Here is a 26,466-nt window from a genome sequence, read left to right as displayed (position 1 = left end):
AGGGTGTCGCCTGACTGTCCTTCACGGACACACTAGTCAGGAACATCATCCAACCCTGCTTATGGTACTTAGAGATCTTTAAAGTTAAGACCACCTTCAGTTCGCTCATCGAACCTAGTCGCCTGGAACACCAAAGCGGATAAATTGGGGCGATCTAACCGAACTTTCTTTCCCCGACACTGGAGGGTAGCATTGTGTCTGAACAACCAATCCGTACTCATAATGATATCATAAAAAGTCATATCTAGGATGACCAGGTCGACAGACAACTCATGTCTCTCGATAACCACACAAACTGTAGGAAAATATTTCTCGCAAAAGGATATACCCATCGAGGACATCACATCAAGATCATTTTCAAGTTTAGATACCACAATATCAAGCAAGCTCGCAAACGAAGCAGAAACAAAATTGTGTGTTGCAACTAAATCAAACATCACACGAGCATAGTGATCAACAACTAAGAAAATACCTTCGATCAGATCAGCCTAATCGCCTTATGTAGCAGTTATAGTGGCATACACTCTCCCATTCGTCTTCCGTTGTGCCTGCCGCTCTTGAGGCCTCTCTTGTTGTTGTGTCTACTGTTCTCCTCCCTGAGCCATCGGCTTATTCAGATAGTAGATCATAATGTACCCAGGCTATTGGCACTGGTAGCAGACTCCTTTGAACAATGAACAAGAGCCCTGAGGATGGCACTTGTTGCACCTTCGGCACACAAATGGGGCCTTCCCTTGCTGCTGGGTCTGCTACCTCTTACCCCTTTGCGCCTTGTCGCCCGTAGGTGGGTTCTTCTTTGATCCGCACATAGTGTTACCTCAGTTGCCACCTCTCTTTTGTGACCCATACTTGAACCTCTCCCACTCCTCGTTTAGGATGGTCACAGACTCGATAGCATCGCTGAGAGTGGTAGGCTCATTATCACTCAAACTCGGATTTCGTCTTTCAGCCCATAAATATATTTGGTTGCCCTCACCTTATTATCAGCAAAAAGGGTTGGGCAATAACGCTCCCAACTCCTTAATTTGTTGGTGTAGTCCACCAAAATCATATTCTCGTAGGCCAACTCGAGGAACCTTTGTTGCATACATTCCTTTTCGTAGGCAAAAAAGTACGTATTTAGAAACTAATAGAGGATTGTAGTTCGTTACAAGTTATTTTTTCTTACCATTCACCGTCTTATTTTACTGTTTTTTGTTCTCTATATCTAATTAGAAATTGACCTTTAATTAGAGCTCTGTGCATTAGGCTTAGATGTTTGGACAGTTTTAATGGCTTCTCTACTTCTGGTCATAACCCATGACCTGCATATGGGTCATTGTATTAAGCATCTAGTGACATGCACACAGCTGCAATTTGGTGAAATAGTTTTAGAAAGAAACAACAAAAAATCACATGGCCATCATAGTACCAATTATAAGTTCTATTTTAATGGACATATGAATGGTAAAAGTGAGTTGGTATCACAAAAATAATGATATGTGTACCCAAATACATACATTCATTGCATTCAATAAAAAAACATGTATTCATGTTCATTCTATTCATTCGAGAATCAACATGTGCAAACTCATAGTATAATAGTATGTGAGAGAGTATTATACTATGTGAACCACCCACCCAAGGCTCAAAAAGTGTATATCACTCTAGCATGAAAAAGATAAATATACTAGGGAAAAACACAAAATCATGAAGAGTATCATGGCAAAACAAATGCAGCATATCCTCGAACATCATGTAGTCGCGCTTTCATGCACCTCCTGTTGCACCCATATAATACATACAAATTCATCAAGAACCAACAAAACGTCAATTTTGCTAATCATTCTACATTGCAATTATGAAACTTATATAACATGTAATAAAATTATGAAATATACTTACTGTGTGGCCAATCATTCCACATTTGAGTTGATATTGCATCTCTCAGGCCCTTGTTGTAATTGTCAGTAACTACTGTTGTAGAATTTTCTTTCGCAGATTCAAGAACCAATGTATCTTCATCATTGTCAATTGTCAATTATTCGACATAGGGGTTATTTTCCATTATAAGATTATGTATTATGCATGACGCATGAACAATTTTAACTTGAATGGGAAGCTGGATATTTTATTTGGCACTTTAAAATTGGAAACCATGCTTTAAGCAAACAAAATACACGTTCAACTGTTGTTCGCAGTGAGGAGTGTTTATGGTTGTATAACTCAATTGCTTTTTCAATTAGTTTCACACAGGTACAATAAATTATGACAAGTGGAAGCGATATCCTTTGTGTCGAGTAAAAAAACCCTACAATATTTGGGTATCCATTATCTGCAAGATAATATTTGCCTACATACATACATTTGGTTTATGAAGTAAATAAAAATATTTTTCTATATACAATAATTAATGTAATTTATGCACATGGTAGTTATTTTACTTACCTCTAGGTATTACTAGAGGCGGGTTAAGATCATCAAGTGCACTATACAATACTTTTGCATCGGTTACACTTCCTTCCCACCCAACAAGCACATAGTGAAATCGCATGTCAAATGGTGCTTAGTACAAAGTGTTATCTTTTTAGCATTTAGTACTCGTTATTGTAAATCATTGTAATATGTAGCATTCATTAGTATAAATCATTTTAATACAAAGCTCTCATTAGTAGCAGTCGTTGTAATATATTTAGCACTCGTTATTATAAATCATTTTAATATTTAACATTCATTAGCATGGATACTTATGACTATGCCTAAACCATAATATCCAATGTACAGGTTGTGTGGAGACCGTATGAAGATGGGGAAGATGAGGACCAAGTGATTGTTGCTTAGGTTGCGAGACTGTCTAGCTGCGATATTTGGCTGTTTAGCAATTATGAATCCCAGTTGTAGCATCGTAGTTGAGTTCTTCTATAAGCTGGCTTGGGACAGTCTACCCCAAAGCAGCCTGTGGAAGTGAGAAGGAAGATGAAAAGTGGTGGGGCCAAGAACGTGAATTGGCATGATCACTTCAGAGAACAATCGGATAGCTGGAACAAAGGAGGTGTCTGCGCCATAGTGTATGATTATAAAGAACGACAATATGACCCAAACTATTTCAAAAAATATTGGGAACCCATGTGTCAAAATCTGGAGATTGAGAATAAGGAACGTAGAAATGTTGGGAACCCATGCGTCCCTCTTGTTTCCCATCATGTCATCTTCCAGCATAGAAAACACGTCCATCATGTTCCTTCAGCTACACCAACAATTCTCTCAGTTGAAGTACACGATGATGAACGAACACAGCTCACAAAAAAGAAGGTAGACTCTGCCACATGGTTTGAGATGCAGGAGCGGGAGAATAAGAAGTTATAGAAGCAGATGAGGAATTTGGGTAGATAAATGCGGTCACTGGTAGAGCTGATTACCAGTGGTTTTAATAAGATTGCGAGAACCAAAAGGCCATCGAGGAAAGAGAGTCCACCAAGGAAAAGAAAGAGATGATTTCTATGTCAAAGTCTATCTGAGTCGTCAAGTGCCACTGAATAAATATTATATGATTTTTTTAACTTGATATTTATTTGTTGTAATTTCATAAGTCTTTGTTGTAATTCTATAATTCTTTTTTGTAAAGTGACATTCTATAAATGTATAATTTTTTTTAATAAGTGTAACACACAAGTGCCACTGAACAAATCGTTGTAATGTTTGGCCTTCATAAAAAAATTTGAAGAAGCGTTTAGTGTTGTGTACTGCGTAAATTGTAAATTGCTTTTACGAGCTATCTTCATATCACAATTTATACATACATTGATAAAATGATGAAATGATTTATACGTATAAAGACTATGTACTATCACGATTTGCTACATCACGATATGTACAGCCATGCCACCAAAACCCATCAAATAATCGAACCAAATCTGTTTAAATATCCTATTGTAATTTGTCTTTACGAGCTTTGTCTAAGCAAATGATATGTTTCATCACGATTTACATAACGACATTCATATATGGCAGAAAAGAAAACTAAACAAATGTCATATTGTGACTTACACAATGACTTATTCATAAAAGGCAGAAAGGAAAAACAATAAACAAATTGACACAATGTTTAGACATAGTAAACTATAAATTGAGGTAACTTCATAAATACAAATCAACATAATTTCATAAATACAAATCGACATCGTTCACAAAGACAAATAAAGACATATCATTGTCGCGGTAACTTCATAACTACAAATCAACGTGATTTACAACCACATTCATTTACAAAATATATGAGTATTTAGTTAGAATACATCATGACTAATGGTTTGGCTTAGATACAACACATGACCATCATCATTAAAGAAAATAGACATCATCATATGCCCAATCATGATTAGGGTTTAGGATTTTAGGGGTTCAGGATTCAGGGTTTGGGGTTTGCGATTTAGGGCTTAGGATTTAGGGTTTAGGGTTTAGGGTTTTGGTGTTTAGGGTTTAGGGTATATGATTTAGGTTTTTGGGTTTTATGTTGTAGGGATTGGGGTTCAGGCTTTAGGCTTTAGGCTTTAGGGTTTAGGGTTTAGGTTTTAGGGTTTAGGGTTTAGGTTTTTGGGTTTTATGTTATAGGGATTGGGGTTTAGGGTTTAGGGCTTAGGGTTTAGGGTGTAGGGTTTAGGGTTTTAGGGGTTTAGGGATTAGGGTTTAGGTTTAGGGTTTAGGATTTAGGGTTTAGGGGTTTAGGGTTAATGAGCTTTGTCTATGTGAACGATATATCCTACCACGATTTACACAATGACTCATTAATAAAAGGCAAAAACTAAAACAATAAAAAAATCAAGACGATTTTTAGAATAGATAAAGTAAAAATCGAGGTTACTTCATAAATACAAATTGATTTACAACTTGATACCAATTTAAGTCACAGTTGCAAATCCATTTCACTGTAATGATTTATCCTATTGCGATGTGCTTTGTCGAGCTTTGTCTATGTTAACGATTTTCATATCGCGATTTACACAATGACTGCTAAAAGATGAAAAATAGGAAGAAAAAACAAATAGACATGATGTTTATTGGTAATGTTTGTTCTATCATGAACTGTCGTTATGAGCTTTGTCAATGTAAATGATATGTCAAGAAAAACAATAAATAAATCGACACGATGTTTAGACTTAGTAAACTACAAATCGAGACTTAGTTGCAAATCGATTTCACGGTAACGATATGTTCTATCACAATTTGCTTGATATGTCCTATCGAGTTGACTAGCTTGGTAAAAGGCAGATTAAACGATGTGCAATGCAATTTATTTGCTCGCGCTTTTTGAAAACTAGCGATATTTTTTGAAAAGTGACGGTATGTGAAATGATGTTTCCTTTATATATGAATGACACATCGCACAAGTTTAGGACGGTGTCGCTTCACTTTGCTTCATGATTAAGGAACAAACGAACCAATGTTTCCTTTATAAACGATGTATTCATGAATCGAATATATAACCCGCTTCATCGCAAATGGGGTATCGATGTCGAGGAAGGAGACGACGATAGCTACATGACCAATGATGGCAAAACATGCATATATTGTCTAAACCTCATTATGAGTTTCTTCAAAATTTGTCTCTTTTATGGCATATATTTGATTTGTGTTGTGTACTGTTGAAAAAAATTTAAATATCGTTTCTTGAATATTCTGCTAATGTCAATGGAACATCCACAAAAAATTCAGCATAATAACTTATAAATCGATATTAACAAACAAAATAATATCTCACAATTTGGTAGTATGTTACTACAACCACGATTTGCGATACATTGCATATACTGAGTGAATAGACGATACCAGATGGGGTAGAAGCCCTTCCTCGCATATGTAAACAAACATTCTTGTCAACAGGTCCCAGCGTACAAATATCTTTAATTTTTCAACCATCGAAAAGACAAGATCCACTTGCAATAACAAAACATCGCCTTAATGGCACTCACGACGACATATGTTCTTCAACAATAGCATGATGACATGAAAAAGTACTCACGATGCCTTAATGGCCCTTGTTGGAATGTTTGTGAATCATTATTTTTTTTCATACTGCCTAGCAAAAATGAAAAAGAAGAGAAAACTGTAAAAAGAAATGGCCGACAAATGCTCCTATGACGCCCACCAATGATCGAATCAGTCGATCGATTTATAGTTATCTCCATGAGGTAGGAACGAACCCAAAAATGTTTTGTAACACAAGGCAGGAGCGAGAAGGCGACAATGTGTTATAACACAAGCTGAAAACCAAGGCGAGAACCTCGACTCGAGACGACAACAAAGGGTGCTCCAACGACAACAGACGACGGTAAGGAGTGCATCATCAAAAGGACCTCCTGTTATAGCAGATGGTGCAAACAGAACGTTTGACTTTGAAGAGTTATCATCCTCAACTTTCTGGATGGAGGATATTTTTGTCCTTTTCTCGAATCATTGTTTTTGTTTTTCTGATAAAAGAAATTTTTATCATTTTCTCGAATCGTCATTTCATGATGAGAATAACAGGAAAAGGTACTCAAGTCTTTGCAACCGCATCAAACTCTGAAGTTAAGTGATGCTGACACACGGGAATACGAGCCCCATGCGCTTATATACGTGGCGCTCATTCAGACCCCGAATATGCACTGTAGCAAATGATAATACGAACAATGCGTTTTCGAGAGAGAACTACCCTCTATTTCGCCTTCATACTTTACATGGATTTTGATTTTTACCTCCATCCCCGTTCCACGTCCTCCATCCCCGATTCAAACGGGGCGAGGCCGAACGGAAACTCGTCTTTCTTTGGTCTGCTGCCATCCCAAAAAAAAGATTGAGGACGGAGTAGGTCGGGGGAAAGCGGGGATTGAAGACGGGTAAGTCGGGGCGGAAAAAAGCGTAGGTCCATCCCGCGGGTTTTAATTTTAACCTCAATCCCCACCCCCGGTCCAAACGGGAGGCGGGCCCCGTTTTCCCTGCCATCCCTAGTTGTAGTTGGGAGAGTGGAGACAAATACATAATAATAAATGGCTTCGCACCAGATGAGAACGACGCCGCCAGCTTGCCGTCGCCCGCGAGCTCGCCTTCTCCTTCTCTCTCTATTCGACTGCACAGAAACATCGTTGATCGTTGTGGTGTTAGTTCCTTTATCGTAACGAGAGCAAGGAAAGGAGGATCGCAATTTCGTTTCCCCTTTCGCTTCCTTTCCTCCCTTTCGAACGGCCACTCGTTGTCTCTGGTTCACCATCAACTTCAGTTTTCCTTGGTCGGCTTGTTTCCCCCATTTGGTTGCTCGCAGCAGCATGAGATTGGGGGGTTCAGGATGCGATGGGAGGGCCCATGGGACGTAGCTCCAAGAAGAAGCAGAAGAAGCGTGGCGGAGCGTTTGATGGGAAGAGGAACAGGGCGAGGGAACGAACTCACCGCGACGAAGACGCCGAGGACGTTGACGAGGACTATACCTCTCAGTAAGCTCCTTTTCCTCCTCCAAACCAGATTTTTGCCTCGTCAGGTTTCGTTTTCGTCCAATTGAATCTGTTTGGGGGTGTTTGGATGTAGCCAACCTATCCTGAGAACTCGTATCAGTTAGGATATTAACTGCGATGTAGAGCGTAATTCGACATCTCAAGTTACCCCATTTCTTTTTCCGGCATTTTGGCTGTATATAAGCGCATGACCATTTATCAGAAAAAGTGGGATAGGTTGTAAATTGGCGCAGTTAATGCAATTCAATGTGCTAAGTTGTCCCCGTTTGCTTGACGAATATGTGGATCTAAGCACCATATGTTTTCCAGCAAACTGGGCAGAAGGTTCTTGCATTGTGGAACATGATGCAATATCCCAAATTACCACAGTTTCTACCATAAATCACTCCAGAAAACTGGGATAAGTTCGGTTCTTGCAATTTCGGAACAGAACACAATATCCTAATTTATTGCATAATGTTGGATATACGAGTTCATTTGAAGGCCAACACAATGAATGAGTTCATTGCAAATAATCATACTTGTTTGCCCAGGTGCCCGGTAGTTCAACAGGACTCTGAAGTTGTTTCTGGGGCTCTGCAAACTCGCAGCTCCAGGAAGAAAAATCATGGTGGCACGTCGGATGGTAGGAAGAGCAAGTCGAGGGGCACCTTAAGGGATCACTTGCATGAAGATGGTGATTCCGAGCTCCTCGCTGAGGAATTGATGGTTCTGTAAGTTCATTCTGATCTAATTATGCCTGCGGTTTCATTCTGTTGAACTGGTTCGATGCACGGGGTATTTGGATGCAACCATTTATATAGATGATTGAGATAAGTTGAAATAATTGGTGCATCCGAACACCTTATTAATGAATTGCTGTTCTGATGCATGGGAAATGCTGACACTTGTTTCTCTAGGGATGCAATATTCCAAGAAGACTTCAAGGTTGTCTCGAAGACTCCTCATGTTCACTGCATTGTTAATCTCAGGTATCCAATTTAATTCTGATTGTTTTTGTTCACTGCAAGGCCATTGTCTGTTTACTTATTTGGTGGATGGGAATTGAAAGATGATTCAAATAGAATTAGAACTGTGTCAAGCCATGTCATTGGTGTTCTCTGGACAAGCGGACATGGATATTTGTGGCTAATACATGAAAAATGTTCTTTGGCTATATTTTCTTTAACTGTTTGCCCAAAAATATGCTCTTTCGTTATTTTTGTGTAACTGTTTAGTCTGTGGCATTGGAAGCAAATTGATTAAATCAAAAGTCCTGTTGATGCATAGCATGAACATTCCACAGAAAGCTAGTATTCTTAACTGATATTTAGTAACACCTGATTTTCTTTTTGGGTTTTTTTTGCAAATTAGTCCCCTCCTTATAGCCAATTTACAAAATAGTCCCTGCCTTGTGCCATTTTGCAAATCATTCCTCGCCTTTCTCACTGTTATTACAAACAGGTCATTCAGTCACGTCTGTTAGTTTGACCATGGTCAACCACTGACCATGGTTAACTGGTCACCAAAATGCCATTCATCAAATAGTTGCTAGTTTACTAACTTTTGCAAATTACTCCCTACCTTATTCACATTTTGCAAAGTGGGTCTGTAGTTGCTAGTCGAGGAAGCGTCGGGAAGCTGAAGCGGGAAGCAAGACACTTCTAAAATTTTAGGAAGCGAGAAGCGCATAATGTCTTAGAAGTAAACCGGGAATCGTCTCGAAAGCGAGAATGGAAGTAAACCTGAAGCGACTTAGGAATCGTAGGGGAAGCAACCTAGGAATCGAAAGGGAAGCGCAGAGTGAAGAGACCTAGGAGAAAATAAACACATCTACTCAATATTTAGAGCACAAAGTTGTCCACAAACAAACCTGGACCAGTTTGTGCACAATCGGATCCAGAGGTACACGATAGCTTCTAGAACATTCATCCAAAGACTGATTACCTGCTCAACTTTTTTTTTCATTAAACATTGTTGAACTAAAATGATAAACATTTTCCATGCTCAAATAATATCCAGCTTCAAAAAAATTTGCCTTATAGTAGAACAATATGTTTGCTCATTTACAATGGATTGCCAACATGCTATAGAAGCATAACATGCTCAAATCCAACTATTACAATAAAATATTTCAGTAAAGTAGAAGAAAACTACTCGCATCAATAACTTAGACATGATATAATTGCCACATGGAAGAGTCTAAAACATAATAAATCTCAAACAATATAAAGTACAAACAAAGAGAGAGAGAGAGAGAGAGAGAGAGAGAGAGAGAGAGAGAGAGAGAGAGAGAGAGAGAGAGAGAGAGAGAGTTTCGCTCGAATGAAACAACCCAAACCCTACTCGATTTGGATTTTTTTTTTCACTATTTTTTGAAAAATGACCACTTACCCTTTAAAAAAACACGTTTTCTTTTATTTTTTTGGTAAAAACAGTTTAATAAGGGTACAATTTTTCAAACCCCAAAAAATCATGAAACTCGCTTCCCTTAAATGGGAAGCTCACTTCCCAATATCAGGGAAACACGTTTCCCATTAATGGGAAGCTTGCTTCCCATTTTAAAGTTCCGCTTCCCCACGCATTTTTGAAGCGCCGTGTTTCAAGCTTCCGAAGTGCGTTCCAGGGAAGCGCACTTCCCAAGCTCTGTGGGCGCTTCCGGTAACCCTGAGTGGGTCCTCCTGTAAGGGAAGAACCATCAATTCATCTGCCCTTTAATGGTTACCGTTAGGCAAGCTAACAACTGTTAACTTCAAGGACTGATTTGCAAGGGTTAACGAAAAGGCAGGGGCCGATTTGCAAAATAGCATAAGACAAGGACTATTTTGCAAATTGTCTATAAGGCAGGGAACAATTTGCAAAAAAACGTTTCTTATTTGGTGGAATATGGATCCGTATGTAACGCAACTTGAGTCCAAAAAATGTTTTTCAAGCCCACAAGCCAAACACATTGTGAATGAAAATTTCAATTCCATCAAACAAGCCTAGAACGAAATAAAAATGTAAATAAATTAAATTACCAATTCTGTCTGATGGACTTCAGCTGCATGAGCTGTACCAAATTGGGTGCTACAATTTTGATTCATATTAATTGGGCTTTGAGTTCCCCTTACAAAGCCGTAGATAGGTTTGCTTGAGTATGGACTGTGGACTTTTCAAACCCATGCAGTTTTTTTTGTGGGTAGCATATAACTATCTTCCACTTTTTTCAGGCCTCACTCTACTGAATCTGATGCTGAGAATCCGAATGTATTAGCTAATCTTGTTGTAAGGTTAGTATGCATCTATTATCCATTTTAATAGCTGTTAGAATTTGCATTTTGTGTTCCCCACAACATCCCCATCCTCTTGTATTATAAATGTTCATTTTCCTATTTTGGTTCCTATAAGGTGCTTGCCTGGATACCCCTACAAGTGTCCTAAATTACAGGTTATACCGGAGAAGGGCTTATCGAAAGATGACACGGACCGTCTTCTCACCATTCTCTCCGATCAGGTAAAGAAGTGGGCTGATAGACACTATCAAGACATAGAAGTAGCTGATGAACCCACACGATCTTTGCAGTAGTTTGAGCCATAACTCTATATTCAACCTCAATAGTCAATCGAGCAATTCTCTGTTGTTTCTTACTTCATAGTCTGTTATACAAGTATGATCCTTGAGGGGCCCTCAAAGTCTGAGTTACAATAAACTCTAAGTTCACGTTAAATGGGAATGAGCAGGCTTGTGCAAGTCCCTCGTGTACATCTTGCAGCTAATACATGCATTGAGCAGGCTTGTTGGTAGACCATGATACTTGACGTGGGTGCACATGGTAATGCAGCTTGAGATGCTTGCCAGCATGAACTGTGGCCTAGTTTGCATGCATATGATGCATTCTCCATTAAGCCTTTATGTGGACATGCACTTGATTTGGTCAACTGGAGTTAAGATTTTGCATGGAAATTCTGTAATGATGATGGAGTATTGTCTAAGAGATTTTGTGCATAACTGTTCAGAGTTATGTTATCTTGGTTAATGCGTCCTCATTTATGTGGTACTCATAGGCTCCTATCTACCTTTTGCAGAAAGTTCTACTTTTTCTGTATTTACATTTTATTTTTAGGGTTATGATTAAGCTATTTCTACATACAATGATTAGTTTCATCTATGTTGAGTAATTGGTGGCTATCAATGGTTTAAGTGAAAATAACATTTGTTTCTAAGTTGATTTGTGTTGCATAGCTTTTGGTCGCCTCTTTTTCATGCATTTGTTTTCTTGATATGTTATCTTTAATGTCAGCATGCGAGGACACCTTGGTCCTTTTGTATACATATGATTTGGACTCATTGCGTTGTTGTATACTTGCATATCAGGCAAATTTTAATGCTCGGGAAGGGCGTGTAATGATTTTCAATCTTGTGGAAGCTGCACAGGAATTTTTAACTGGACTTATCCCTGAGAAACAGTCTCATGGATCGGTAAACTTTCACTTTGTCAGTTCTCTGTATTGAAGATCTGTTATAATTTCAAGAATAGAGTATCCCATCATATTCTAGGTGTTTCTGTCATGGTTGGTCACACCACTTTGGTGCATCATTCCTTTTACCATGCAAAGACGTTTAAATCTTCCATGGAGTGCATTTTTTATGCAGCAATTGATGACGATCATTAAATTCATTTTTGCATTACCAGCATTTGGTTAAATGAACAAATGGCCTTCTTTTTCCCATTACTAGGAGTGTAGTAAATGTGGGTGGACCTGCACAAAGCATTAAGTTCACCTGTTCCTTTCAGCACGTTTACTTTTAAAGGCCAGACTGTAAAGGTGTGACCTACATAGTATTAATAGTATTTCAAGGGTAATTTTAGCTTTTCATCTTTTTTTTTTTTGTAATATCAACTAACCAATGTGTGGGTTCATAACTGAAGGAAATGGGTTTTCAGAGGAAGCATATTCTGCTTGATACATGTCGAGCCAAGGTTAGGTGGGTTTCGAGAAGTAATGTTTCAATTGCTAATAGCTTTAGTTTTAGAATTTATTCACAAACATGGCTTGTTCATGGCTTAGTCCTCGCTAGAATTGTCTGCTAACTTTATGAAGGGAAAGAGAAGAAGTGAAATGGAGCGGAAAAGAAGGGAAGAGAAAGGGAGAGGGTTTGAAGGAAAGCCATCAGTACACCACCGAACTATAGTATGATGGGACTCTACCTTGAAGCGTGACTAGAAATTTGCAATTTTCCTAAGAACAATAAAATGTGTAACAACTAACAACTCACAGGGATAGATACACCGTTACCAGTTCTAACCATATAACAAGCACTCCAAGCTAAGATTCACGGTTCATCATACACAGGAAGATTGGTGATTGCATGACCTTCGATTGGCCACTGAGGACCATAGCTGGTTGGTGAATCCTGGCTTAGTTTGGAGTCTTTGTTTGGGGGTTGTCCGTTTTCTTGCTTTGATCTTATGTATTCTCTCTTATAAAAGTTTCTTTTCCTTGGTTTTCAAAAATATAACTGCATGCATTTTTTCATATGTTTTGAGGGGAAACATGCTGCTTCAGGTGGTTCGGCCCAGGAGAGATTGACCCTCTGCCATATGGCCCATCCCCAAATGGTTAAAACTGTTAAATTATACCATCTTTCCTACATATATATCTACATATATATAGATTGTGACACATATACATATATATTTTCAATATATATGTCTATGTGTCCTTCTAAATACATATCGATATATATAGTATTTTTGTAATACCCACTAGAGGTAAAATAATCATTTCCATGTAAATACACATATTCACTTTTTTGAATATGCTTTTCTTTTTCTTTCTTTTTTGTATTTTCTTTTTTCCATCTTTTTTCCTTTTTTTATTCATTAGAGAGGGGTCCACATAAAGGTTGGACCCCTCCAACAGTCATATTTATGACCGTTGGAGGGGTTCCAACGACTCTATAGGAGCCCCTCCAAGGGTCCCATTTGTGTATAAATAAGGGGCAAAGCCCCATGTATTGTTAAGCTTCTTTTGAAGCTTTTTATGAGTAAAGCTCCTATATTTTCTTAGCTCTTCTCTCTTTTTGTGTTCATTGCCACTTTCTGGCTTCTTTTTGTTTTGCCCATTAGTGGCTATTGTGCTTGTATGTTTGTGCACTTGCTAGTCACTTTGTGACATAACCTTTTTTTCTTAGTGTTTCGTGGCATGGTATCATAGCCTTGGTTGTGAAAGTATCATTAGCTCACATCTTTCTCACATTAGAAGTTACTATTATCACACTTTTTTGTTGCTCTTCATTGATCTTCTCCAAGATGGCCGACAAGGACTCAAAGATCATTCAAATTGAATGGAACAAATTATAGAATGTGGGCGGTCACCATGAAAAATAATCTCAAAGGTAAAAAACTTTGGGGTTATGTGTGTGGAACCATTCCAGAACCACAATTGAAGCTTACAAAGAAAAAAGGCAATGAAAAGAAGGCCTTAAATGAAGAAGAGAAGGCCAAAGCTATTCAAGAGTTTCAATAAAAAATGAAAGATTGGGAAAGCGAGCATGCCAAGATATTGACATGGTTCATGAACAATGTGGAGCTAAAAATGTGCGTCAATCTTGCAAAATTCAAGAGAGCAAATGAAGCTTGGCTTTTCATGAAAGGTATGTACACCCAACGTGACCTTGCTAGACATTTTTTTTTGCAAGAAAAGTAGGATAAACTAAGCAAGGAGACATGAGTATTAGGGACTACTGCCCTATCCTCATTATGGGATGAACTTGCCCTTCTCGAACCTCAATGAGAGGAAGTGCTATTGCCATGAGGCAAGAGCAAATGAAAAGAGAAAGGGTTTTCCAATTTATTCATGGGCTTCGTCCCGAGTTTGAACAACTAAGATGGTCCTTTCTTCATAGGGCTTCCACCCCTCTTAGTGAAATTTTAGCCGATTTGTGCCAAGAAGAGACTCGCTTGGCCTTAAAGAAAGATATTGATGAAGTACATGCAGTTTCAAGGCTGGGAAATAATGTAAGGCCATATAAAGCACCTCATTTCTTGAAAAATAATAATGGAGGTGAAAGAAAAATTGTATGTTTTTATTGTAATGAATCGGGCCATATTCGTCTGGATTGCCCTAAACTCAAGAGAAAGGTGGCTTTCGTGTGAGAGACTCCAAACAATTCAAGTGAAGATTCAAAGAAAGAGGTTGATATAAAATATTCTATTGTACAACTTACCGAAACTCTTCAACAATTTATAAGGATCAACTCTTCTATGCCTTCTACCTCCGGTGCCGCAATCTCATCAATCCCAGGTATGTCCTCTTGGATTCTTGATTCGGGTTCCTCTTTCCATATGATACCAAATGCATCTCTTTTATCTAAACCAAGTCTCAATACTTTTAAATCTTTTGTTTCCACAACTGATGGAACATCTTTGGATGTTGAAGGAATTGGAAACCTTGAAAAAGTTTATGGTCAAAACAAAGAATTTTATGTTCCAAAAATAAGAATTATTGCAAAACTTAATTTAAATCTTTTTTCGGTCTCTCAAATCACCGATTTCGGATGTAGTGTCTCCTTTTCACCTACCAATTGCTATGTGCAGGATCTTCGGTCCGAGAAGCGGATTGGGCAAGGCCATAGAAGAGGAGATCTATACTATATGAATTTTTTGTCTTTGCCATCCAAATATTTTTGTAATCATGTTCAATCCAAAGATATTGAGACTTGGCACAAAAAGCTTGGTCATCTTAGTATTTCCAAGTTGTATTCTTTTCTTTTTTTTGGAAACATTTTGTAATGAAAATACATTTATTTGCAATGATTGTATACTTGGAAAAATACACTCGTTTTTTTATTCGCATAGTAACTTTGTTTCAAAAAGACCATTTGAACTTGTGCATTCCAATGTATGGGGACCGACACCCGTTATGTCCAAAGGAAGGTATTCATATTATATTGTTTTTATTGATGATTTTACTAGATACAAACAAGTGTATTTTATTAGAAATAAATCCGATGTCTTCTCCAAATTTAAGGAATTCCATATTCTTAGTCAAAATCAATTTCAAAACAACATTAGCTATCTTTAGATCCGATTTCGGAGGAGAATACATGTCAAAAGAATTTCAAAACTATCTTAAATTAAATGGCATTGTACATCAAAGATCATATTAAAAAACTCCTCAATAAACTGGTCTAGCCGAGAGAAAACATTGGCACCTCATTGAAACAATACAAACTCTTCTTGTTTCCAAAAATCTTCCTAAAAACTTTTGGGCCAAAGCAGTTCTTACCGCAACTTATCTTATAAATTGCATGCCTTCATCTTCTTTAAAAAATGTTTCTCTTTTTGAAAAATTATTTAAGATATCTTCCGATTACAAAAGACTTAGAATTTTCGGTTGTAAATGCTTTGTTCTTTTTCAAGGACAAGATAAATTGTCACCAAAAGCCCTTGAATGTGCTTTTATTGGCTATGATGAAAATAAAAAAGGTTATAGGTGTTATGATATACGAAACAATAAACTTTATGTCTCAAGAAATGTAACCTTTCTTGAATAACAAAATGGTTTTGAAATTCAAATATCTAAAGAAGATATTGATTACTCATTCTTATTTGATTTAGTACTTAGAACTAAGCCTTAAAATAATTTAATTTGCGACAATACTTGTAATGATAATTCACATCACATTGATGATGTGTCACATACTATTAATGATTCTCACAATGAGGATCCTAATGATATTCATGTATATACCCGGCCGGCGTAAGGGAAATGAACATCAAAATGCCTTTGAGAGATATTCTCAAGATTTCTCCTTGAAGATCAAGTTGAAGAGAATCAACCTAGGAGATCCTTAAGGAATATTAGACCTCCACAAAAATTCGTGTCATATGACTCATTTTCTCCAACATATAGAACTTATCTAATGATGATGCATTCCTATTATGAATCTTCCACGTTTAGAGAGGCTAAAGAACATTCAAATTGGATTGATGCTATGAAACTTGAACTAGAGGCACCTAACAAAGCAAACACTTGGACGATTGTAAGACAACCCTTAGGAAAAAAGGCTATTGGATATAGATGAGTATACAAGGTTAAAACTAAGAGTGATGGAACATTAGAAAGATATAAAGCTAGGCTAGTTGCTAAAAGATATGACCAAGAATATGAGATTGATTATGAGGAAACCTTTGCCCCGGTAGCTAGGATGACTAGGGTGCGAACCTTGATTGCTTTAGCGTCTATTAAACAATGCCTATTTATCAACTTGATCTTAAAAATGCATTTTTAAATGAAAACCTTTGTGATGAAGTTTTTATGGATCCTTCGTCGGGTCTTGAGATTGGAAAATAGAATATTATAAAACTTAACAAAGCTCTTTATGGTCTCAAACAAGCTCCAAAAACTTGGTATGATTTATTTATCTAAGTAGTTCTTGATAATGGTTTTTCCTCTTGTTATACTGATACTGATTTGTTTGTTAAGAAAACAGGAGAGCACAATACAATATTATTGCTATATGTGGATGATATGATCATCACTGGTAATGATAAAAGGGGGGTTGAGCTTATTAAAAATATTTTAAAAGAAAATTTTGATATGTCTCATCGTGGTTTTCTAAGGTATTTTTTAGGGATTGAAGTTGCATACTCTCCAAGGGGATATGTTCTATCTCAGGTGAAACTTGCATAAGATATTATTACTCGGTCTGGGTTAACCGGTGACAAGAAAGTGGAGACTACAGAAGTAATCAATGCCAAGATGAGAGCCAATGATGAAACTCTTTTAGTAGATCCCACTCTTTATTGTCAGTTGATTGGTTCACTAACTTATTTATCTATCATCAGACCAGATATTACTCATGTTGTTCACAATGCAAGTCAATTTTAGACCGCTCCTACTTCAATTCATATGGCGACAGTTACGAGGATTACCAGATATTTAAAGGGCACCACAACCAAAGGATTATTTTTATCCTCTTCTTCATCTCTTAATTTACTTGCTTATACTGACTCTGTTTGGGGTAACCTTGATGATCGTATTTTAACAACAGGTTATTGCGTATTTCTTGGAGAGTCACTAATTTTTTGGAGATTTAAGAAGCAGCAGAAAGTTTCTCTTTCCTCTACAAAGGCTGAGTATCGAGCGATGACCACCACTACCCCTAAACTTGTCTGGTTGAGAAGCTTACTCAAAGATATAGGTGTTCTCCTCTATACTCCTTCGAAGCTGTATTGCGACAACAAGAGTGCTATTTACATTACAAGCAACCATACCTTCCATGAACGAACAAAGCACATAGAGATGAATTGCCACTATGTTCGTGATGAGTTCCTATGGGGTACCATTCAACTACCCTATGTTTCTTTTGAGTATCAACTAGCGGACTTCTTCACTAAAGCTTTGCCATCGCCTCACTTCTATTTTCTTCTTAGCAAACTCTCGGTGATCTCACCCTGTGTTTGAGGGGTGGTGTTAAATTATAGTATCTTTCCTACATATATATCTACATATATATAGATTGTGACACATCTACATATATATTTTCAATATATATGTCTATGTGTCCTAAATATATATATATATATATATATTATTTTTGTAATACCCACTAGGGGTAAAATAGCCATTTCCATTTAAATACGCATATTCACTTTTTCGAATATGCTTTTCTTTTCCCTTCTTTTTTGTATTTTCTTTTTTTCATCTTTTTTCCTTTTTTTATTCATTAGAGAGGGGTCCACATAAAGTCGTTGGACCCCTCCAACGACTCTATGGGAGCCCTTCCAAGGGTCCCATTTGTGTATAAATAAGAGGCAAAGCCCCATGTATTGTTAAGCTTCTTTTGAAGCTCTTTATGAGTAAAGCTCCTATATTTTCTTAGCTCTTCTCTCTTTTTGTGTTCATTGCGACTTTGTGGCTTTTGTAGTTTTTGCCCATTAGTGGCTATTGTGCTTGTATGTTTGTGCACTTGCTAGTCACTTTGTGACATAACCTTTCTTTTTTAGTGTTTCGTGGCAAAAACCCCTCGGCTGCCTCACTTGCCCTTGAGAGAGCCAGCTACTTTGGCCCAAATTTTGAAGATATCTACCTTCAAGTGTTCATTTAGGGTGTGTTTGGTTGCTTATTCAAGATTGGACAGAACAAACAACACACTTGTTCTGTCTGTTTTGTAACAACTGTTCTTCGTCCAATGTTTGTCTCGACTCAAATAGAAAGTCATATTTTTCCTATTTGAAAATAAATAAACTGGAAGAAAATAAAACATAAATAAACCCTAAACTACAAGAAAATAAATCATAAATAAACCATAAATAAACCTAAAAACCCTGAGCTACAAAAAAAATAAACCATAAATAAAGTTCAAAATCAAAGAAACCACAAAAAAACCATAAAATTAAATACAAAAAGCCCTATTTCAAGCCCTAATCAATGAAAATCAAAGAAAAAAGTCCTAATCAAATTAAACATTAAAATCCCTAATTGAAGAAATTTGATTCAAAGCCCTAATCAAAGAAATTTCTTATTTTTTATATTTAGTTCAAACCATAATTTGAAAATCCCTAATTTGAAACCCTAGATCGAAAAGCTCTAATTGGAAAATCCCTAATTCAAACCCTAATTGGAAAATCCCTCATTTGAGAGAGAGAGAGAGGAGTCGGGGTATACCCCCCTTCACATGTTTTTTTAAGTGTGTTACCATCATTTTGTTTCCCCATTCTGGGGGGTGGGGGTGGTTGAACGATGTTTCACCATTCCTGGAATGCGGCAGACACGCGTCCGGTGCCAGCATTTGGCGCAACGCGCAATCAAACGCCCCCTTAAGGAACCAACGTACTATTCTGAAAATATCCTCGACTTTCTATCACTGCAATTTATGTCTCTATTACATGTTCTTCAATCATATTCTTGATAACATGGTGTTTTTTCTAAAAAAAAAAGTTTTTTATTTGATAAATCAGTTTCTCTAGGATTTTTATTGCCCATTGGTTGTCATAATATGATAGTGACCTCGATATATTTGGTCACGATCATGAAAATTTCGCTCATTGATCTACAGTCCAAATCTTTGATTCTATAAGAGAATGTCCTATTTTTTGAGTTAGGAAACTTTTTCTTTTTGTGAATTCTGATACAATTTCTAGAGATCATGATACCCAGGAAGAGCAGTACTTGAAATTCCCACATTAAATTATGAGAAACTAAGCTTCTGTTGCATTTCTTTTCACTGTGTTGGTATGGCATGCTTCCTGCTTGCCTTCTTCCTTCACTGTGTTTAACTTTGTGTTTGGTTCATTCATATTTCAAGTTCCATTGTGCTTCTCAAATTATCATTTGTTCATATTGTCTTTTTTCTATTAAGTGATCAATGTTATGTGGTTTTACATTCTTCTGTCTGTGTATTTTTATGTTTCACTGCTGATGATGTTGAGTGCTTCAGGTCTCCTTATCCACGGATGAAGCAGCATTTTCTTTAGAGAAGACTGTATCTGCTGGGGAGTTCTATGGTCTGTTCGACCTTTTCAGCGACTTGCATAGGGATGGTTGGCCTTGGGATGGGGATACTGCAATGTACAAAGTTCATGATACACTTGGAAAAAATATGTCCTTTTCTCAATGCCGAACTGTTGCCACTGGCTCAAGTAGAGAAGCAAGAAATGTGTTATCTGCACTTGCCCATTCTTCCAATGATCCAGATATTAACAATGTGGTTCCTGAGAAACATTCCTCTGTTCATTCCATTCCTCAAGATAGACCTCAAGGTGCTTTCATACAGCCTGTTGACAAGTTGGAGGATGTTGATGAAAATAAGACCATGTCATCTAGATCTCCAAGTATCCCGCTGGAATTTGAGTCATCTAAAGATGGTGAAAGTGATTTGCTTTATTTTGGGAAATCATTCAAGGTAATATCCAATGGTTCTCCAGATATAAGCTTGTCCTGCTTGTGATGACATTCATTCTATTTCATGTGATCATAGTGAAGGTCTAATGAAATCTACCTCCTTCTAAGGTTTCTATGAAATTCACCATATTCTTTTCAATTAAGTGTTGGATTAAATTGTTATGGGCTTGTTATTGTTACTGGTAGAATGTACTTTCTGTTTCTTCTATGGTTATGGTGTTCTAATAAGCATGCAACTGGCAATCCACACACATTTTATTTTTGTTACTATCTGTTAGACCTTATTGTGGGTGCTTAGGCTCCAAAGCTTTTGATGTAAAAATGGTGATTGTGATCACTATCTTCTCCTTCTAAGGCTCCATATGTTTCACCTCATGTTGCAACAGGGTTGTAGGCTTGTAGCTCATGTCACATGGATACAGATATGGGAATGCAACACAATGCGGATACCCTATGTATGATATGATAACTGTAAGACCCAAGATTTAACATATATATATATATATATATATCCAGGTTGGATCCAACCCGGATCCGGTTCACAACCCACACGGGACGTGGGCTATTTAAACCCCCGCAGGGGGGTTTTCTCTTTACGAAAAAAGGAGAAACCCCCCTGTGCCCTCGCTCTCGCTCTCTCTTTCTCTTCCGCCTCTCTCCCCCTCGACACCTCCAACCTCCGACCTTCTCGCTGGAGCCCCACATCGGGAGCAGCCGACTCCCCTGCCCCGCTCTTATTAGAATATGAATGGAATTGGATCTGGATCCCTTATTGGATCCATATCCATATCGAGTTTTATAATATTGAATGTTGTATTTTACTTTTCTTATATAGGGCATTTTCGTCCTTGTAAAAAGGTTGTAACCCTATTTAATATCATTAAAGTTTACTGTAACCCATTGAATGAATGAAAGGCTGCTTCCCAGAAAGCACGAGTTCTCTTCACGAGTTCTCTTCTTCCTCCCTTCCTATACTCTTCTAGATTTCCTCAACAACAAGATTTGTCAGTGGAAGGGCATTTCTATGACCTCTCTCTCCCCTGCGCTCACCTCTCTCCTCCCACCTCTCGCTCATCGGAGACGCCGCCCTAGGTACCCTCCCTGCTTCCTCTCTTCTCCCTGTTTCCTCTGCTACGACATTGGACGGCCGCCACCCCTCTCTGCTTCTCCAGTTACGGCAGTGGAGGGGCGTTGCCCCTCCCTGCTCTCTATCCCTCTTTGATTTAACGTCAGCAGGAGGGCGCCGACCCTCTTGCCCTTTCTCGTACGCCCTCAGGTAAGATACCGAGCTGGGCTCGGTTTAACCCGAGCCCAGTCCTGTTCTTTCAATTCGAGGAACGAGCTTGGGCTCGATCCCGTCCTGAATGGGGACCCGACCAGGCTCGACCTGACCACTTAGTACGCCCCCTCTGTCCCTCGTTGCACAGGACCCGAGCCAGGCTTGGTTGGGTTCCAACCGATCCTGGCTCGACTGTGGCCTACGTGCGTGCAAATGCACAATGATGAAAAGGAAATCACATAAATGGTGATAATCGACTTCGCAGGCAAGATGCTCGTGTTGATTTGAAAGATCAGAGCATGTAGAATGGGTCGTCAGTTAAAATACAACCTGATGTACCCATTTGCCTCTTTGGTTCCGTCAGGAGAGATGATGAGATGATACAAAAACTCCGATGGACAGGTTGTTAACAACTATGCTTCTCGTGTAGCAATTGACTCGGTGTCTCCGGTCATCGGAGTTAGGGGATGGGGCTATCGAATATTATCCTCAATGATAGACCCCATGAACTTCTGCAGAAGTTGGATGCATCCCTTGCCACGAATGCCTCTGAGGAATTCTCTTTCGGTCACTGACTATCTCCTTTGGAACAGACTCAACTAGCTGTCCGGAGTATCAAAATACAGAGAATAACAAACCTTCAGGCAGTTTCAGTCGTTTCTACGTTTTCTCCTCTACGTACCCTCAGGACAACTAATATCAAAACAAAGTTATCATGTTCATTTTACTTTTTAAATTGCATATCACATATGGATCAACGCATGTGTTAGTTTTCTTCTAAATTGTTATACTTATGCACCTACCAGATTTTTATCAATCTAACTCATTTTATGGGTACATGTGATGATTAGGTTAGAACGACAGGCGATGACATCAAGATTCCACTGTTTCTTTGGGCTCTTTGCTCCTGAACACATCCCTTTTTGTAAATTTTGTATAAGGGTTTCCTTAAGAAATTCCGCTTTTGTATGAATTCTAAATGATCAAAAACCTCATTTTTAATCTATATGGTTTTCAATGCATGTATGGAGATGCAAATCCGTTGTGTAACGGAAGGTTCGCCGTAATGCGCCCAAGGTCCGTCGGCTTGTTATTTCAAATATCATTTTCTGCTGAACTGCTATTTTAAAAACTCTGAAAAAGGAAGGAGGATTTCAAGGCTCTTTCAATTTTTTCTTAAAAGTTACAAGTTCGGAATTTTGGGGCGTTACAATAATTTTCAAAAATTAGGATACGGGGAGACAGCTGTACACATACATAGTTGTATGTATGTGTATTAAAAAACAATCTTAAATCACTATAGCTAGGAACATCAAACAATGAAACTAGGTTGAAACTCGAATTCCAAGTACTTGATTTTAAAAGAAAAAGAACTTGGGTGAATACAAAATAAGGAAATAAGATCATGAAAGGAAATAGACAAAGTTAAATGACACATTGTTCATTGTGTATGAAACTAGTTTGGCTGTGTCCATGAAGTGTCTGCGTGTCGTGTTGCGTCGGCACATGATACACATGCTAAATGAAGTGTCCGTGTGTCTTATGTTGCAGCATCGGTGATCAAATTACTCCTAATGTTGCTATAATATTGATCCCGGGTTATCCAAAATAATGTTATATGTGTTTCCTTGTAGGGAATCCTTCATTTGTCTGATAATTCTTATTTACACTTTTTCTTAGCAAAGATTTATGACATTATTCCTGTTCTAAATAATCGTATCCCCCAGCTTCCCTCTCACTAAAAAACAGAAATTTTCTTCCCTTCTTTTGTGGCCCTTTGGTTTTTTGCTTTCCATTTACCCTATTTAACCAGAACCAAGTTCTCATTCATGACCCTTCATCCTGTGTTCTTTCATCCATTTCTATGCTCAGATTTCCTTCATAAAATTTCTCTCCATCAGTAAGGTACTCTCTTATAAGGTTGTCAGAGAATCGTGCTTGAATTGTTTTCTGTGTTTCTTTCAAAATAATTCCTTTTCCCTTACCAGGATACTAAATGGTAGTTTCCTTGGGTCAGGGCTCAAGTTAAATGTGTGCCAAAGATCTATAATAATTCTTTTTTCCTTTTTCAGTAGCATATTATGGAAAGGAATGCTAGATTGAATATGCTTGTCATGACATTGTTCTTGCTCATTTTGATCAAGTGTTTGTAACTTGTATAAGAGTAACAGGTCTAAGTTGCAACTAATGGACAGATATGATAATGTAATGGTTTCCACCTTTTGGGCTGTTGATGCCAGCTAGGCTTAACAGATAGGTTTGAGTGAGAAATTGAAGGGAAGATAAGAGAAAATTAGGGAAAAGAAGGGAACTGGATTGGATCTAAGTGAATGGCTAAGACAGAATGGCTTTCAGAAGGGATATCTGTAGCTGTTAGATGAATCTAAAGTCTTCAGCCTCTCTAACACAAGGTTACAGCCAAATCCTATACTAGAGAACACTAAAGTAGGCCAAGAGATCTCCAAATAGAGTTCTCCAAGAAGTTCATTAGCCAAAAGATATAAAATGAGTACAAGCTCTCCTATTTACAAACCCATCCCACCTCTAGCTTCCTTCAGAAGTGATCAACAAGTACAAATAACTAAAATGCCCAAAATACTAACAAAATATACCCTAACTACCTTCATATGGGACACCGACCCTAGTATAAGCAAGTAAAATCCAAATACAAGACTCAAGCCCCAATTACAAATGGACGGATCCAAATGGATCCAAATGCAACTGAAGACAAGCCTTATGGGTATGTTTTAACAGCCTTGAAATTATCTCATAATTCTTCAATGACACATGTTACAAGTGTTACAGATCCATTTCTTAATTGCTTTAGGAACAGGCATTTGAATTTTTGTTGGTCAAAATACCTGCAGAATTTCCATTTTAAAACAATAGAAACTTGTGGAGGTCTATATGTCTCAAACTGGAGTTTCCTCAGTAATTCATGTTAGGAGTATATGTTGATGGAAATATTTATGATATTCATAAAGTTTATATTGTAATTTCATACCAGATTTTGTTTTTTATATGGATTACAACTTGTGGTATGATTAATGATCCAAACCAACCGATTGCTGGGGTTACCATATATATATACATCAAGAGAGCTTTTCATTTTTCTCCCTAAAGATAGTCTATGTATATCTTAGATCTTTTCTGTTGCAGAAGCTTTTTCTTGCAGGGAGAGAAACAAATCAAGATGGTGATTCAGAAGGTGAACTTTTGGATTCTTTTTCACATTTAGAACTGCATGACCAAAAATGTCAGGCAGTGGAAAAGGATCTGGACATGGTATTTGTATATTATCTTCTTTTTGTAGCCATTTGATACTGAGATTTCCATTTTTCCTGCTGAGAGTGACATTTTTGCTTATTAGGTGTATTATCTTCTTTTCAGTTGCAGAAGCTTTTTCTTACGGGGAGAGAAACAAATCAAGATTGTGATTCGGAAGGTGAACTTTTGGATTCTTCTTCACATTTAGAACTACATGACCGAAAATCGAAGGCAGTGGAGAAGGATCTGGTCATGGTATTTGTTTGTGTATTATCTTCTTTTTGTAGCCATTTTATATCTACCTTTCCATTTTCCCTGCTGAGAGTAATACTTTTTGCTTATTAGGTGCACCTGCTGCGCCTTGTCTGCTCTTCAAAAGGATCATCATATTCATTGCATGAAATTGCTTCGGAGTTGTTCAGTTTAGGGGTATGTCACCTGTCTAACTGCTTAGAACTGAGCTTATGCACTGTATTTTGATCCTACATGGTCCTTTATAAGTTGCTTACTGTTGACTTGGGCCAGATTCTTCCTGAATGGGCAAAAGATTTGGCCACCAAGAAGTCACTCCTCTTTGACAAGGCTTTTAATCGTGTTTTTCATCGGCATATGAACGGCGAGAAATCTCATGTAATTTCCATGTTTCCATTTAGCATTATCTTAGTCAATGCTAATAAGCCTCTATGTAGTGCTATCATCCATTTTACTTTTGGTTCTGTTATCTAGGATGGTCCAATGAAATCTCAGTTTTGGAATGTTAGTGCTGATCCTGATGTAAAAGACACTTCAGCACCTATTTCTCGTTATCTGAATGATTTTGAAGAAATTCGTGCACTTGGTAAGCTTTCAAGTTATTTGTTATTTGTTGCGCCAATCTTTTGGGAAATCTCATTTGCTCTTCCCCCCCTTCTCTTACCATTTCATTGGCATGTTTAATGATAACTGTTTTTTGTTGGCTTAAAAGAGGAAAGAGCTTCTCAATACAGTTTGTTAATTTCAGTGTATTTTTGTTATTTGCAATCACGATTTTGTGTAAGTAGTGGGAGAAAATGGATCAGTTCTTTGCCAGTGACAGTTTTGGAGCTGTCTCAAATCGTTGTGTTGGTTCAGGAGCTGCAATCGCCCAAATACCATTTGTATATATCGCAATCTCTTCCCCGAGCTGGATTAAACTGAGTGACCCTACCCCCTTCCCCCTCAACTTTGAGTATATGCTTTCAAGTTAGTGTTTTCTTTAGTAGGTTTGGGATTGATTTTCACCAGTATATAATCACACAGTTAATTGAACTTGTTTTATTTTTTCCTGTATTGCCTTTTCATTTGGACGAAAGCTGAAAGAAAAAATGGTCCAAGAAAAAGCAAAAGCATGTAGGAACTAAGGAAAAAAATTTGGAAAGAAGAGAAGGCGGCAAATAGGCAAATACATAATTTGTTCGTCGTGTCCTAAGGAGCAATCAGTTATCTAGACTTCAAATATTGAGCATATTTTCTCACTGTTCAATTAATGGAGAGTTGTGCTGTGCAGAACTGAATATTTCCTAGGAGATGTACACTTACACGGGAACTTAGTCTGGAAATATGCAG

At 37.7% G+C, this 26,466-nt stretch overlaps 1 protein-coding gene across 5 annotated transcripts in view; it reads left to right on the top strand.

Moving 5' to 3' along the window:
* The first annotated feature begins 7,020 nt into the window (after positions 1-7,020).
* The window catches only part of GCN2 (protein kinase family protein), a 225,217-nt gene continuing 205,771 nt past the window's right edge, over positions 7,021-26,466 (top strand). For 4 of the 5 annotated variants that reach the window (XM_089999605.1, XM_089999602.1, XM_089999603.1 and 1 more), the window contains exons 1-12: positions 7,021-7,445; positions 7,997-8,176; positions 8,363-8,434; positions 10,655-10,714; positions 10,833-10,938; positions 11,800-11,904; positions 19,873-20,337; positions 24,775-24,900; positions 25,006-25,137; positions 25,228-25,311; positions 25,408-25,512; positions 25,609-25,720. In XM_089999605.1, the coding sequence (XP_089855731.1) occupies positions 7,306-7,445; positions 7,997-8,176; positions 8,363-8,434; positions 10,655-10,714; positions 10,833-10,938; positions 11,800-11,904; positions 19,873-20,337; positions 24,775-24,900; positions 25,006-25,137; positions 25,228-25,311; positions 25,408-25,512; positions 25,609-25,720 (1,687 nt within the window). In that variant the 5' untranslated portion in view covers positions 7,021-7,305. Of the gene's footprint in view, positions 7,446-7,996; positions 8,177-8,362; positions 8,435-10,654; positions 10,715-10,832; positions 10,939-11,799; positions 11,905-19,872; positions 20,338-24,774; positions 24,901-25,005; positions 25,138-25,227; positions 25,312-25,407; positions 25,513-25,608; positions 25,721-26,466 lie in introns of those variants that run through there. The other variant, XM_089999606.1, reaches the window with a different exon arrangement.

Source organism: Nuphar pumila, chromosome 3 (assembly GCF_984573655.1).
Source record: "Nuphar pumila chromosome 3, dmNupPumi1.hap1.1, whole genome shotgun sequence".
Taxonomy (NCBI): domain Eukaryota; kingdom Viridiplantae; phylum Streptophyta; class Magnoliopsida; order Nymphaeales; family Nymphaeaceae; genus Nuphar; species Nuphar pumila.
This window is presented reverse-complemented; position numbering and strand designations above follow the sequence as displayed.